This window comes from Malurus melanocephalus, unplaced genomic scaffold (genome assembly GCF_030028575.1).
Source record: "Malurus melanocephalus ecotype Western Australia unplaced genomic scaffold, MMel_1.1 scaffold_76, whole genome shotgun sequence".
Taxonomy (NCBI): domain Eukaryota; kingdom Metazoa; phylum Chordata; class Aves; order Passeriformes; family Maluridae; genus Malurus; species Malurus melanocephalus.
Genome location: NW_026623308.1, coordinates 1,422,067 through 1,437,757, shown reverse-complemented (window position 1 = coordinate 1,437,757; position 15,691 = coordinate 1,422,067). Strand labels below are relative to the sequence as shown.

General features: G+C 43.0%; 1 protein-coding gene across 2 annotated transcripts in view; it reads right to left on the bottom strand.

Moving 5' to 3' along the window:
• Window positions 1-15,691, bottom strand: part of KCTD1 (potassium channel tetramerization domain containing 1) — a 65,613-nt gene that overhangs the window by 48,630 nt on the left and 1,292 nt on the right. The window contains exon 2 of one of the 2 annotated variants that reach the window (XM_057367241.1): window positions 14,262-15,674. The exons of the other annotated variant lie outside the window; for it this stretch is intronic. Coding sequence (XP_057223224.1) covers window positions 14,262-15,674 — 1,413 coding nt within the window. The remainder of the gene's footprint in view (window positions 1-14,261; window positions 15,675-15,691) is intronic. 2 annotated transcript variants of the gene reach the window in all.

The window sequence follows — 15,691 nt, the reverse complement described above, 5'->3', positions numbered from 1 at the left end:
TTTCGGTCATTTAATATTTACTGAGAGGACACTACTACCCATTTGCTTTACGACATTTCTGTACCATWTATCATCAGCTGTTTCCTTGTAATCCAGCATTTCCCCCATTAAATACTTACAGTTTTTATACAGCCTCATAAAACCGCAGTACAAAAGAAAAAGCCAYCAGAACTTTTCCCCATACATTACTTACCAACTTAACTACGTAATGCAATGTGAAAGGTTTATGCACACCAGCTGGATCTCATTACAGCTAAGTTTCTGTCTTTTTAAAGTGTACTTTATCTGGAATAGTGAAGTCCCTTAGAATTTCACTTAAAAATACTCAGCTGACATAGACACAAGTTTCTTCTGAAGGATGCTAACTCAGTAAATAGGTTAATAAATCAAACATGTGCACACTAATTTCTGGAGTTTAAAATGCATCAGYTTCAATTCAAGTATCTGAAGCCAGCTGAACACCTCAGCCCAGTTCACTCTTCCCTATCACAGTAACTAGAGATGCTACTCCTTGTACAGTGAGAAAAACWGCAAGAAAAGTAAGAAAGGAAGAGTTTCAAAATAGCATTGATATCTCCTCCCTACTGACTGGTGCTAAGGCTCAGAGGTACACCAGCTTTATATAGCAAAATACATCTAAAAGGCAGGAATCTGAGTTGTGATTAATTCAGTAGGAAGACCATCAAAGAGTTTACTAAATACCCAGATGAACCAAAGTAAGCTTGTCAAACACTTTGGTACTACTAGCTGAGAGATTCCTGTTCAATCGTGAGGCAAGAATTGTGGTTTAATAAAAGCACAGAACAAAACCAAGCATAAAAAAAAATCATGTGCAGTGATTTTATTTTTGTTGTATATTTGACTGTAATTACTGTCTTAAGTACTTTAATTGCCTGGCATCTCCTCAAGTGCCTTGCCTGTGGGGAGGGGAGTCAGGGCAGTTTATAGTTTGTTTTTAATGAATGAAGTACAAACAAGTTTACCTTGTCTCTAATCAACATTCCCATCAAAAGAGTTTGAGAGGAAAATGTAAAGGGGTCCATTCATCCCACAGACCCAATGTGACTCTGTTAATATCTGCTTTTTAATGAGTAATGTGCTTCAGACAYGTCACACCTCAGAGGGGGAAGCAGCAAACATCTTTGTAACACTCACATGGGAAGCATCACCTATCTGTCCATTTCTRTTCTCTTCTACAGATATCTACTCTTGGCCACAGATGTAGAGGTGGGGGATGGGGACATGCCCCATAAGWCCTTTCTTGCATGGATTCTATGTGAAAAAATGGGGCATGCAAGGAAATCTCCAGTGTCATTTACAATAGCTCTAGAATGACACACTAGCCCCTCTTCACTGGAAATAATTTTTGCCTGGAGTGGAGGGAAACAAGAATAAATGATGAGAAGCAGCTCATACAGGATAAAATAAAATACAGTTGTCTGCTTCATTAAGAAACTATTAGAGAMAAGAAACCATAAGTAAAAGTCAGCAAGTTATATGAACAAGACAGTGAAGCCAGGAGGATRGAGAAGCAAACTGCTGTTTTTTTATGATCAGTGAAAGACACAGAATGTAGAAATTTGGCCATTAGTCTTGTTTTTTCACTTAAAGTGGTACAGGAGTCTGCTGCTTTTAGTTGACATCACATCCACAGCCCAGCAGACACCAATGCACCACTGGCAGAGCGAACTTTCTCTTGTGACTGTCACCCTGTCCTGCTGGTCAGGAGCTCACCTCTGGGGCAAGAGCAGCTCTTCACCACCCAGGCTGCCAACAGGAGGGACAACCAGCCAGAGTTCTGGTAGCCTCCACTGCAAGGATACTTGCCCACTAAGATCCAGATTGGGATTGCTAATTTTCTCATAAATCACCAAAAATACACTTTCAGAACACCTAACAAGCTTTCCATTTTTACAGATGGGGACCTTTTCCCCTATCCTGTTTTTTGGACTCTTTCACCAGTGCAGCCAATCATGTATCCTGCTTACAGCCTTTCATTAGCTGGTACAGCATCTCCAACATTGTCATCTCCTGCGTCCTGAAACACAAGTCACTTTCATGGCACTGTCCCACTGGCACTCAGGAAGCACACTTGTTGCTCCAGGGAGGCTCTGTGTTGTGGTGGCCACTTTTTCCATAGTTAAACACAATTTTCAAGTCACAACAAACCCAGCATATTTGACAGTTTCTCCAAAGCATCCTCCTACTGCTTAACACAACAGTGCTCAAAGCATCCTCCTGTTTTTGTAAAAAAAAGCAGATACTGCTGCTCAGATAACACTTCCCTTCGAAGAAGTTTCTTATAAAATGCATAACCATGTATCTTGATATAGCAGCATATATAAAGCATGAAAGCAGACCCTGTAAATATTGATTTGAGCCTCCTACTCACAAAGAGGCATAGGCAGAAACTTGACAGAAGAGATCATAAAAGTTTAAAATATATTTATGAAAGGAGTACAGCATGATAGCAGCTTAACTTCTTCTCAAGAATGGGTTGCTGAAAGCTAGCACCCAGCCATCTACCTCCCAACAAGAAATTCCTGATTTCTCAGGGCTATGACACCATGTGTTTCCTTAGGGAAAAAAAACCCCAAACCAAAACAAAAAAACAGAACAGAAGTGTTTTGATCAAGCACACCACCAAAGCATTTAAGGTTGTCATGTAACATGAACTGAACTACACAAGAGAAATACAGGCATTAACATACACAGAACAGACTAGCATGCACAAGTCGTTTTGGATGCAGACAGCTAATCATGCAAATATAATTCAACAATTCTAATATTCCACTAGGAAACTGTGAGTCAGATAAACACGGGAAAAACAAGGCTTTCCAGCTGTCTCCCCTCGACCCCGAACATTTCCCACATGCTCTCCCACCACACAGTGGAGCTGCTCTCTCTGGCATCCAGGTGGAATGAAGCTGTCTTTGACAGCAGGAACCCACCGGGGCTCTTCTTGGGAATTTTATGAAGTAGCTTAAGGATTAAGYGAGTATATGACTAGCTACTACAGCACTTTGATCAAAAACATGCTTTCCCAACTTCCTCAGTGAGTTTTAATAAGATGTGAATGAGAAATTGATCCGGACACTTTAGTTTACAAGAAGTATTTCAAGTAGCTTGAGGAAACTACTTTATTGTCCATTAGGCATAAAACCAAAGACAATGCTTACAGGCCATTTTACCACTGTGCTGACAGCAGATTTCTTTCAGAATAAATACCCAAGAACTGATGCTTATTCCAACACAAGACTCTACAGGAAACCACTGGTTTAAAGTTCACATTTTTTAAGGTTAAGGAAAAAAAACCCTTTAGATTTTAGTTCCCCTAAGAGGCAATAATACAATATACTTAATTTAAGTCCCACTCACTTTTTTTTTTTAAACTAACTCTAAAGTTGAAGAAAAACCAGACTTCCCTCCCTGTCCTTTAACTGTTCTATTATATTTTCCTCTAGCTTTGCTACTTTAAGGAAAAAAATGCATAGTTCTTCTTTGCCATCCCTCTTTGCCTCCCATCTATCTTTTCCTTGATAAAATTTTGTTTCACCTACTACATTAGTTATTTAGCATTAGGAAAGAAGGATTTCCCCCCCTAATTTCTTCCTCCAATTTTAGCCCCTCTCCAAACAGAGACGTTATTTCTTGTTTCGTGAATCCATTAAGCTAATCCAGCAGAAGCACACAGTTACACAGAAGTTAATCTAGTTCCCAAACTGATATGCTGCAATGAGATTGTAATGTGTTCTCATCCTAGTTTTCCTCTCCTTCTTATTTTYGATTTAAACTTACTACTTCAATTTCTTTTTTCTCTCAAAGTAATCATGCTCTGCCTTCAAAATCCTGACAGTTCAGTTATTTAACCCTTGTTTTTTGGTCCCCAGACAGGTTGAAAGCTCATATCTGCTTCTTTCCCCTCCTAAAAATCTAGTCCCTTCAGATAAAGTAAATAACAGCTATTTCAGACCACTATCATTAATGTTAAATACAATTAAAGGTTTTCAGGTTGGGGCTTTTTTGGAGCGTTTTGATTTTATAAAGAYTGGGGTGGGAAGGAAGACATTTTAATTTTTGCTCATAGCACGAGCTCCCTTTTAGGGAGGAAATCCTGAGAAGACCTGCAGAACCCTGAGGCACAGGCTGGCAGCAGTGCCCATCACCCCTGCAGCAGGGTGGCATGGTCACTGCTCCTGTGGCTGGAGCCTGAACCCACTCCCTGCAGGAGGGACAGGGACACAGAGGGCTCTGCCACCCCCTGTGCCAGGCAAGGGGCAGCTGCTATCAGGGTCAGGGTAGCTGGGTAGCTGTGGCAGCTCTGTTGCTGGTAATTTTAATGGAMCAATGCCAGAACACCATGGACACCAGAGCATTTCACAGCAACTAACACTGGTAAGATCCTAACCYTGTAGCAAAAGAAGTGTCCAGTCGAATCATCCGGCACTTTACAGGAATAAAAATGCCTTATTAAGTTAGAACAGTCAGCTGAGTTACCAAGCAGAAYGAGGAGTGTGTTTTGCTGTTTTAGCAAAGATTTGGACATGGGCCTTGTGAAATCTAAATTTTTAAAAAAAAATAAACCAGTTTTTTTTTTTTCCCTAGAAAGATACAGATTTGACCTGATCCCTTTGTATCTCTAAACAATTAAAAYGGCATACACAAGCTTCTGAAAGTTTTACATGACAGTCACAGTTACTACCATATCATTATCCTGTACTGCAAATCCAGCCTACTATTATGTTCATGAACCTGAATATATCTAAAGGCAGTTTGGAAGTGAATATACAGTACYGAGAAAAACTGACTGGTTAAAATTCTAATTCAGCACAGGAACAAGAAATCTTTTCTTAATGAATTACCACAGCAAACTYTGAAGTGTTGAATTCTCTTCCTCTGTACCATGGGGATAATTTTACYAGTTACACAGTGGTGTAGTGCTGCTTCCATACATCAATACAATGCAYTAGCAACTCAACTAATACTATATTTAGTATTGAAATACTACTGTACATTCTATATGCAATACTTGACACATTTGTACTTCCTAGTTATAATAAACCTCATTTTCCTTAGCTTTTTTTTTTGTAAAATTCCTTTCTTTTGATAATTTTAATGCCTAAAACTGAACTGAACAGCTTGTATCTAAAACACTTTCAGTGGAAACATTTGTGTTCAAGTGCATCTCAGAAGTAACACACTAAGACTCCCCAAAAAAGGTAACTTACAAAGACTTCTAAGAGATAAAACCAGCAATAAGGATGCTTTGGTAGTGTCAAATACCCCAAAAGGAAGGCAAAACTACAAAGTTCTAAAGATCATTAAATTTGTTTCTGCTTTTCAAAAATCAAACTGTAACTGTGTTACACATACTGCTTTGTGTTGGCAGCAGCTTCAGAAAGCCGATTTTGCAGCAGTTTGTGGCTGACACTGAAACCACACTAGTCCCACTCTGCCTATTTTATTTTCAAATGGTACTTGAGGGGAAAAAAACAGATTCAAAGGCTGAGGGATTTTGCATTGCCATTCCTGCTAAGGAATACAACTTTTTCAAGTGTTTGTGCTGGGAAAAAATAAATCATATTTTTACCAACATCAGTCAGTTCTACAGAACTTAAGTTTTCCTCGCATGGCTTCATGGACCACATAGCTTTGCCTTATCTGTTATTCCTCAAAGAACAATTASTTTTTCACCCCCAAATTTGCCAGTTACTGATCAGCGCATGTTTTCAAAGAAAGTGTTGGGTTTTTGTTTTTTGGTTTTTTTTTCAGAGAAACTGTATTTTCAAAGAGATAATCAGCAAGATACATACTTAAACATTACTAAATTAAGAGACGAGAAAAACTGAAAAGCTAAACAGTTCTTTCTGGACTGCTGATTAGCCAAACCCCACAAGCTCAGAGTATCATATTATTTCCCCCATTCCTTAAAACACATTTTAAAAACTTGAGCAAAAAGTGAACCTGGTCTTGCAACAGTYTAGGGAGAATTCCCTGAAACTACTGTATCATGACAAGAAAGACACCACATTTTCTAAACCCAAGACTGAAACTAGTACTGATCAACTTGATAAAAACCTACAAAAGCACCACACAAACAGCCAGTATCACTGTCATATCTGAGATAAGGAGGAAGAGCACACAAGCTTTTTTGTGACTAGTCAAATGCTGCTAGTTATAAAAAWACTAGAAACACAGGGAAACCCTCAAAAAGGCAATCAATTGAAGCAGGCTCCCTCTTTATCTGAATTTCAAACAGTTTGTACTACAGCCATAGGATTCTGTTACGACATCTGCGCTCCCATTTACACTTTCCAACCTGTCAACCCAACACTCAGCCAGGTCCTCCCAATTTGGCATCACAACTAGATGGGTTAATTACTGCACTTCAGATGAGTCACATTCTTCTGAACAGGGTGATTTCAATGCAAGGGAAGGAATTCATCAGCATGTCATAGGTAAAACAGCCAGCCCTTGTAAGAAGGAAGGAAGGAAGCTATTTAAGCCCACTTCACCTTCCTTGCTTCTCCTCTTCCCCACATTTCAGGCATAAGGTCAAAAAGATTCTCAAGCCACCTCAAGCAGAAATGAAGTCAGGAGGGCAATATGAGCAGATTTGCTCTTCTCTTTCATGCTAAACCCAAACACCTGTGCTCCCACATCCCACGCCGGCCAGACACACCACATGCTTCCACTGCTGCTTCTCCAGGGGAGCTTTAAGCCAGAGCATGCTCAATAAATAACCACTGGTGCTRTCGAGCCCAAGAGTTTCAATGCTGTTCCTTCGTGTGCACTGTAGACACCTCACCCAAGAGCTCASACCAGAAGGTGAGGACAAGCTTTCACCCTGGATCATGGTAAGAGCTCAGTATGACTAYGTGGGATTTGAATAACTCCAAGCCAAGGCAGCAGACACAGTGTGCTGCCCTTACTGCAGACCAACCTCCCCCTGGCACTTTTGAAGCCTGCTAGAACCACACAGAAAAATCAACAGCAGCAAAAGAAGCAACTAAGCAGCTAAGTATATCACCATGGTGAGTAAAAGCTCGGGATTCAGTTGAAAGGTGTTGAGAAATCACTCTTGAAATTTTTCCAGCAATCTTTAATTTTGAATAAACATAAGTGAATGCACACAGAAAAGCTCAGAATGAAGTGGTGTTTTAGGGAAGGCGTTCATTTATGTCTTACATTTCTGACAGACTGACACAGAAGTTGTAAAAGAATGTGCAGGTGCCAATTTGCTGGGGAGCCTGTGGCTCCTTCATTAGAGCTACCAAGCACAAAAGTCTCAACTACACAGTCCCTTGTTCCTCTCACTCCGGATACCAAAAACCGAACTAAAACAAATGACAGCATCATCAGACCTAGTCCCTGGACACTTTCAGGAGGAGAGGGGGAAATGAAGCACTGTGGTAGAGAGAAGTCCAGCTCAGAAATTGCCCCTGCACCTCCACAAGACTTTTTGGATAAGGAAACAGAAAAGAAAGACAAAATTCGGCTTCACATCTTGCCTCCTGTGAAGAGTTTTCTGCTCTCTTCCCTTTACACAGACAAGTGCTCCAGCCTGTGTCACCTGAACAGCATCCACCAAACAACCTCCCTCCCACCATGAGCTACCTCCACTACCAAGAAAACTCCAGGCAGCCCTCATCTCCGACCCCCACCTTGGGGAAGGATTGGTTTCCTAAGCTGGTGCCACTGTTTGAAGAGATTACATCTTTCCAAAAGTCACACAGTAATGCATTATCCAGACTACATGACCTRTTTTAAGTACCAACAACATTACAAACAACATCATCAGCTCAGGCTAGGACTTGAAGTAAGGCAGAAGTCCCAAGGAGGTGCTAGCTCAGGAYKGTGCTATATGGAGCAGATGTGTMCTAAACACAYAGTGAGGAAAAAAAAAAACCAAACATACATTGSTAAAGTGAATAAGGCTTTAAAATTTCACTTAATTTTCATTTCATTAAAATGAACTGTCCTAGCTACAGAAGTTTACAGGTGCATACAATAGGCAAGCTTATCCATTAACTAAGAACTTACTGCAAATGTTTATAATACATTTGTGCACTACAATTGTGATTATTTTCAAAACTAAAAGTTGTATTAAGAACACATCAAAAGGTACTTGTTCTCATTGGGGATTAAGTCCTTAGCAAGTTTGAAGGTTTTCAGATCAACTAAAACTGGCTGAGTGCAAAGCATGTAAATTTCTAAAAGCCCAGAAAAGCCATTTTTTCCTTGTTGATAATCCCCCAAAAAACAACTAGAACAGAATTCAATTGCACATCTTCCAATGTTACTTTTAGATCAAGGTATTATGAGMAGTGCCAATCCCTTCCTTATTCCCCTCTCAAATGCCTGGAAGACACTTAGAAAGCATTCCCTGGAAACATGATTATATATTTTTACTGTCTCAACACTAATAAATCTCTTCTATATCAGATAAAATGCAGTTACCAACACTTGTCCCTTGAATCCAAAATATGATAAAAAAATTATCTTGCACATACATATTTGGCTACATGCCCTTAACAATTTCCTTCTGAAAAGAAGGGTGCATTTGTTGCTTCAGAAMCAGAAAAGCAAAATAATAAGAAAGGACACAGGGTAAAAGACGAACAGAAGGGCTTCGAAAGTGACTGAAAATCTACAACATCTCTAATTAGGTTCCAGCTTCGAACACAATAGTGGGGGTACCATGGCCTGTTATCAAGTTTATAGCCAAGGGCACAAGACAATACAACCCCACATTCAATTTAATTACAGCCTATGGCTTTTGCAGTAGTGGTGTGTTTCAAAGGGTTTAAGCACTCATTTATTTCTACACCATACATGAAATAAGGCAGCTCCCTGTCATACAGACTCACCAATTAGACGGAGCAGTTTCTGATCTCTTGCTCTCTAGAAGCAGAGCAGTGGGCACTGGGAAATCTTTTATAGGATAATCACAGAATACTTTTTATTAAAAAAGAAAAAAAAAAAAAAAGATCAGCTCTCTGCTGCCTTTAAGCTTGTGCATTTTATCTTTGATGTGCATACAGTACCAACATAGTCATTTCAGATTCTGTAGGATGTATAAGAGTGTCAAAATACAGCAGCACTTCTCTGATGTTGTTTTTTTCTCCTAATTGTATTAAAAGAGTCATCTTCATTTGAGCTACAAGGGACTGGCCACCTCTTGCATTCTTGCCATCCCTGTAGGCTGGACAAAGCAAGATCTCCAGCTCATATGATGCAACTAAAAAAAAATTAGTCTAATTTCTAAAAAGGAAAMATATTTTGAAAATTTAAGTGACAGCAGAAATCACCAGCGAAAGAAATAGTTACAAAATTTAATACCTCCAACATACCATGCCAATATAACCAAAAGGACTTACAAAGACAATATTGGACCTTTAGCTCCATAGCCACCGTTCTAAATGCGTGTATCAAAGCACCATCCTTGGACCTTCTCTAAAATACTCTCCCAAGTCAYCTTAAATCAACTTCCTCCCTAACAGCGAATTTAAAATGGAGCAACCTCAGTCTAGAAAAGAAAAAATAATTCCCTTCGTTCCTTTTAGTGCATATACTGCCCCCAAAGCTGTCTATGAGATCACTAAGGCTAATCTCTATCCTGCTTGTCCTGTACGCATCTTGGGAAACACTCACATGCCTACCAAGTCTCACATTCATTGTAAGGAATATAGCCTRGGATATCCTACTTTCTTAAAAAGAAAAACCCTTTCTCTCTTCAACAGTCTTTAGAAGCACCCAGTTACAAACAACACTGACTTCAACCCAACAGCCAGGATGCATGTGTTTCACCATGCAGATTGACAAAAAAGCTTTGGGGACCATACCTGACACCATAACTACTTTATCCCTCCACTCCCCAAGGATTTCAGAACAATTTTGATAACTATCAGGTATAAAAGTCCCTTTGACAGTTCTACTTTCCACATCTGTAACTGAGTAGAAGATKAAAAATCTTCCTTATTAAAAACCCCATAAGTAACAAAATAACAGTCAGTAGCCTCTAAGGYAGGTAAAGTTTCTTAAACTGCAGGTTAAAGTTTCTTTAATCCTTACCTTCTAAGATTTTAACCTTAATGCTTCCCTTAAAAAAGACACATAGCAAATCCTGGATTTCCCTGYAACCTGGGATAATCCAGTAATCAAAAAAAAAGGGCACCAACTATGCAATAGGGCAGTCAGCACTAACCTCTGAAACCTGATCAACAGCAGTACCATCCCAAGAACTAACAGGGTATTTAGCAGTCATCAGTCTCAACAGCTCCTGTACTTCAAGCCCTTAGGACAGGGATATTGCTCCATCTAGTACCCTGGCAGAAATGAAGCCTAGCACCCTTACACCACAATCCTAAGCATCCTTCCCTGCAGCTGCCTGATGAGCTCTGCTCTGCACACTCTGAAAGCACCTTGCAACGACTCTGGTCAGAGTACTACAGACACTTGTACAAAACGTCAGGTTTTTTTTGTGGCCGTTTAACGAAGTGCAGGATGCTCCCAGATCAAACATCAAGCAGAAAGATTCTTATCCACCTCTTCCAAAACCCAGGACTAAAAAGAGCTAGACTTACTAGCTACTTTTGATTTGCCCCCGGTGGTGTCTACTGCCCACTCATATTCCTCATGTGCTACTGTTCTGCCTTCTTTTGCAAAACTTGCAGTCAGAACTAGATTTCTGGTTCAGGTCAAAGTAAGCCCTTCAAAGAGAATGTAAGGCAATGAAAAGACATGTGCCAGATCAAAAGAAAGCAAAAAGGACAACTCTGAATTTAAAGCAGAAGAAAAAAAAATAAATAAGCATTGAAGGATTCCAAACAGCTAAGACAAATGCACACGGCTCAGGTTTTAACAACCAAGCTTTTGGTAGATATCTTAATAGCTGATAAATTCTTCACAAACAGCCCTAAGAAACCCAAACAAGTTAGAGAACAAAAGTAACCAAAGCAYTTGCAAGTGACAGGCAACTCTCCTCCCCCATGGCAGAGGCCGATCTATTTTTCTACACCTATTTTTGAGTATTWCTACTGTAGTAAGTTCAGCATGTACCAGATCTGTAAAACCCAAAAGCTACCACCACATTGTAGCATCAAAAGTTTAAGCTTTAGCTATTGTTCATCTTTCAGCAACATGGGAGATGAACAACAGCCAAATTACATCTCTCTGTCATCAACTTGAACTGTAGCACTGCTGTCAGTGGCAGGAAAATTGCTACACTTCAGAGCAAATAAGGACTGAAAAGAAAGCTGTGCCACGATGGCACTGCTGTATGCTTAAAATACACTATAAATGCTGCTCTTGAGGCTAAAACCTAAAGCAATAGTTGGATCAAGATGAACATTTAATGCACCTTTCTTGAGCTATGGAAGAAGCTCCTACAAACCAAGTGCTGAAAAGACTATTTGGAGCTAAAACAAAAAATAGGAACTACAATATGAAAGCAGAAAATTAACATTCTTGCTCAGATAGTCAGTGCAAATTGAAGACACCCCACTTAGTGATTTMATTTAATCTTCTCCATACTTTGCTTAATGCTATTTAAAAAACAAAAAGGCACACAAGTATAAAGATGTTAAGAAACCCACACATTATGCCACCACTTTTTCACCAGACTATTGCACAAATCCACGAGTTCAGCAGAATCTGTCCCCTGGAAGACTAATTACAACAACAAATAAACCACAGACTTATGACCTCCATGTTTTCAAGGAATCAGTAATATTTGTCAACAGTGGAACTCAGTGTCCTGGTACTTGATGAGATATATTCAGTAAAAAGGCCTAGAAACTCTTTGTTTATAATTAAGCAATAACGATTGAGGGCCAGGGCATTTCCTGGGGATTAATGACCGGCTGGGAGAGTCAATGGCTTGAGGCAATGCCTTGGGCCATTAACCCCAGCCAGTCATTAATTTCCCCAGGAAATGCCCTGGACCTCGATTAGTGTAAGTATCATAAAAGGTAGCTAGAGAGAAAAAGTTTAGCATTAACATTCTCCCAAGGAAATCCATTCCACAGTCAGTATTTTTTCATTTTGTCACATCCCAGAAGTGTGTAAGTTAAAACTGACACAAGAAAAATTGATAATGAAAAAGAAAAAAAAAAAAGAGAGAGACACTTTTATTTCTCTTAAAGATTTAAATTAATGAGGTTTACAGCAAAAGCAAGATTCTGCGACAAAAGCGACTGGACACCTTGTGAAACTCATGAAATTGTGAATGGAGGGGAACATTTCCATATAATTACTGAAAAAAACCCACACTGTCTAGTTCTAGTACCCTTGCTGATTGCTCATTTTCCTTCTTGATACACTCAGGAAAACAGCAGATGCCTGTGTACTCTATTTTAGCTATTTCTCCCTTTCCCCCCACAGCCTGCTGTTAATGAGAATTACAGCTCCGAACGCTTCTCGTAGGAAGCACAGCTTTGCAACAAACAGTACAGCAGCTGGATTTCTCCTCGCCTAAGCTTTCTGCAAGTGTGAAGAGATTTGTGGGCCAGGGCAGAGATCGAGTTCTCTAGCCTGACAACTGAAAGTACCAAGACACCTCATTTAACAGGTTAAAGACACACTCTGTGACCACTGACTGCTCTGCCCAGTTCCCTCTTCCCCTTCCCAGATGCACACACAATTCTCCTCCTAAGAAGCTAAACTATGTCTGAAGTTTCAAAATTATTTTTACGGGCATTAAAAGCAAGGGAAAGAGGAATCTAGGGTTAAAYACAGCGAAGAGCATTAGCTTTTACCTGAAATAATGAGCTAGAACAAAAACATTATCTGCACATAATCAAGCCTCTAAGCCATTCAGAGACACCAGATACACACAGCAGGAGATCAAGCTACAGTACTGCACTGAAGTGGTCCAAAAAAAGCCTCGCTGAAAGAAAGGAGAGGTCACAGGTATCTTAAAGAACACAGGCGCTTATGCAGGCATTCACTGGAAGCCCTGCCCTCCCCCTCCCCACCCCAATTAGCCTTCAGGCTGGTTGATTAGCTGGCAAACTCTTTGAAAGGGTCAGTCTGTCCAGAACTGGTATTTCCACTCGGGAAACAGCTCAGGCATGTCATATACCTGTGCTTGCCCAGCGCCGTGCTCTCTGGCTGACGGCTGCGATCCCTGTTATTACTTGACACAGGAATGTCAGAGGGGTTTTGTAATCACGCGGGGCAGCCAGCAGTAAAGTTGTTGCCTGAAACACGGGTATTTTATGGGGCACAACGTAACTGCGTATGCTTTACAGATTCAGTCAGAACGACTTCCAAACTTCAAGCCAATTGCAGAGGTGCAGCGAGTCTTTAATTGAAGTAATTTAGCTCCAGCGCTCAAACAGCCGAGAGGAAAGTACTTTTGGAGGAGATGGGGAGCAGGCACCAGCACGTGCTGGCACACAGCAGAGGGGGCTCCGCAAGGCACGCATCAAGGCACAGCTCAACAGCGTTTTTTTGACACCACCGTTTTACCTCAACGAAACGCATCGAATGAATTTGGACTCATTCCACAGCGAAGCTGCACCTAAACCCGTCTAGTTGTGCTCTTACTGTATATTTCGCCACTATGGTAACTAACGCGACTCAAGCCAATTTGCCTTAAAAAAAAAAAAAAAAAGGATCACTGCCAGGAAACAGAGCTATTTTAAATAAACAAATACAAGATGAATGCAATTGCCATATTAACCCTCTTGTTAACTTCTGAAGTTTAAAATTACACCCTCATTACTAGTGTGTAATTGAGTATTCTCCCAGCTGTTTCCTGCATGTGAGGTTATTCAAATAGTTCATTAGCACATCAAGAAYACCACACACACTAATGATACCTGATGCCCCTATCTACTCTTCTGGTCCGACTTTCATAAGTCACATCTCCCGCAAAAAGAAAAATAAAAGAGGGGGGAAAGAAATCGAAAGGAGGAAAAGGGGGAGCCCATAGGGCTGAGCTGTCGGTGATGCCRTTGAGGGGGAGCGTGGCAGCACCCAGGCACCACTTAAGTTTGACACCCCGACACACAGTAGTGGCCACTAGACCAGCGGTGGGGCGTGAGGAGTTTGGGGGGGCAAACAAGTTGGATAACTCGCATTCGGGCTCTGTGGGTGCCTGAAGAGTGAGTGTGGCCCCAAGAGCCACCCCAAAGCTGGCAGTGTGCCTCAGTGCCCAGCCTTGGGGAAGAAAGGAGGGGGGCAGTGCAGACTATGTTGGGGAGGGTGAGGGGTTGCCACTTTTGGTTTTTTTTTTTTTTCCTTTTTCCGATTACCTGTGTGGGGGAAACAATAGCAGGTGAAACTACTGTGGGTGAGGTGGTGCTTCTGTGCCCGTTTGCTTCGGGGAGGAGGTGAGGCAAGGGGTCATGTTTCACTGAGACCACCACCACGGCGGGCGCAGCGGCATCCAGGGGCTCAGCGGGGCGGCGGCAGAGTCTTTTGGGGGAGGCAGAGGGCCCACATGCGTCGCCGCCGGCCGCAGCCCCTGCCGGGAACACTGCCTCGTAGAGCGCCCGCTTGGCCGGGGCCACCGCSGCCGCTTCTGCCTTCACTGGCGCAGCGTCACCGTCTTTGGGCAGAACGTAGGGGTTGGCAGCGGGCGGCCGYGGCCGAGGCCCACCATTGAGGGCGGCAGGGGTGTAGCAGCCCCCGCCAGCGGGGTGGTGGAGGAGGTGGTGGTGGTGGGGAGGGGGGTGGTGGTGGTGGGGTGGCTGCAGTCCTCCCAGCTTGGTGCCAATGCCAGCGATACTGTTGAGGGTGGCAATGGAGACGGCACCAATGCAGTGGTTGGTGTAGGTCTTGGAGAGCTTGGCCGCCTTGGACAGCATCTGCATGCGGGTACCCAGGAGGTTCTTCCCGATGGCCTTGTTCTCGTACCAGGTGATGTCGCCCTCACTGCAGTGGTCCCGCGGGCGCTGGAAGAAGGCCTTGCAGAGGGGGTTGCGCTTGGACAGGTACTTGACGAAGCTGGCRTAGGGGCAGAACTCTGTGCCAGTCTCGTACATGCGGGGCAGGTTCTCCTCGTCGCTGCTCTCCGCCCGCTTCTTGCTCCAGGAGGAYGAGCGCGACTTGTGGTAGGGCCCCAGCGCCTTGAAGTAGACGAACTTGCGTCCGTCCTCGTCCACGGCCAGCCCAAACGAGTCCTCCTCCAGYTCCCGCTGGTTCTCCCGGCCCCGGGTGCAGAAGTACATGCAGGTCTCGAACCAGACCTTGTTGAGGAGCCCGAAGGGGCTCTGGGTGCTGAAGACACTGCACGTGTAGAGCTTGCGGAGGTCGGCGCGGGTGATGGCCTGCTTCTGCACCACCGGCCCGGCGCCCTGCTCCTCCAGCTTGCGGATGACAGCGGCCAGGGTGAGGTTGGCGGCGCGGAGCTCGGGGTCCTTGGTGAGGTCGAGGGTGCGGCAGTAGGGCGGCTCGTTGAGGTAGCGGTTGAGGGAGCTGCGGATGCTGATGAGGGAGGACTTGGAGTAGAGCTGCCCGCTCTTGGAGCGCGCCTCGGCGTAGAAGGAGCGCAGGACCCGGCAGAGCGCCCCCTTGTCCATCGTCTCGAAGTCGGGGCTCTGCGCCTTCTCGCTCAGGTACTCGCGGAAGATGCGCACGGCGTAGCGGGTGGCCAGCCGCGTGTTCTCGCTCAGCCGCGCCCGCTCCGGCCGCTGCAGCAGCAGGGCCGCCTCCAGCTCCGCGTCCTCCGCCGCCCCCCCGG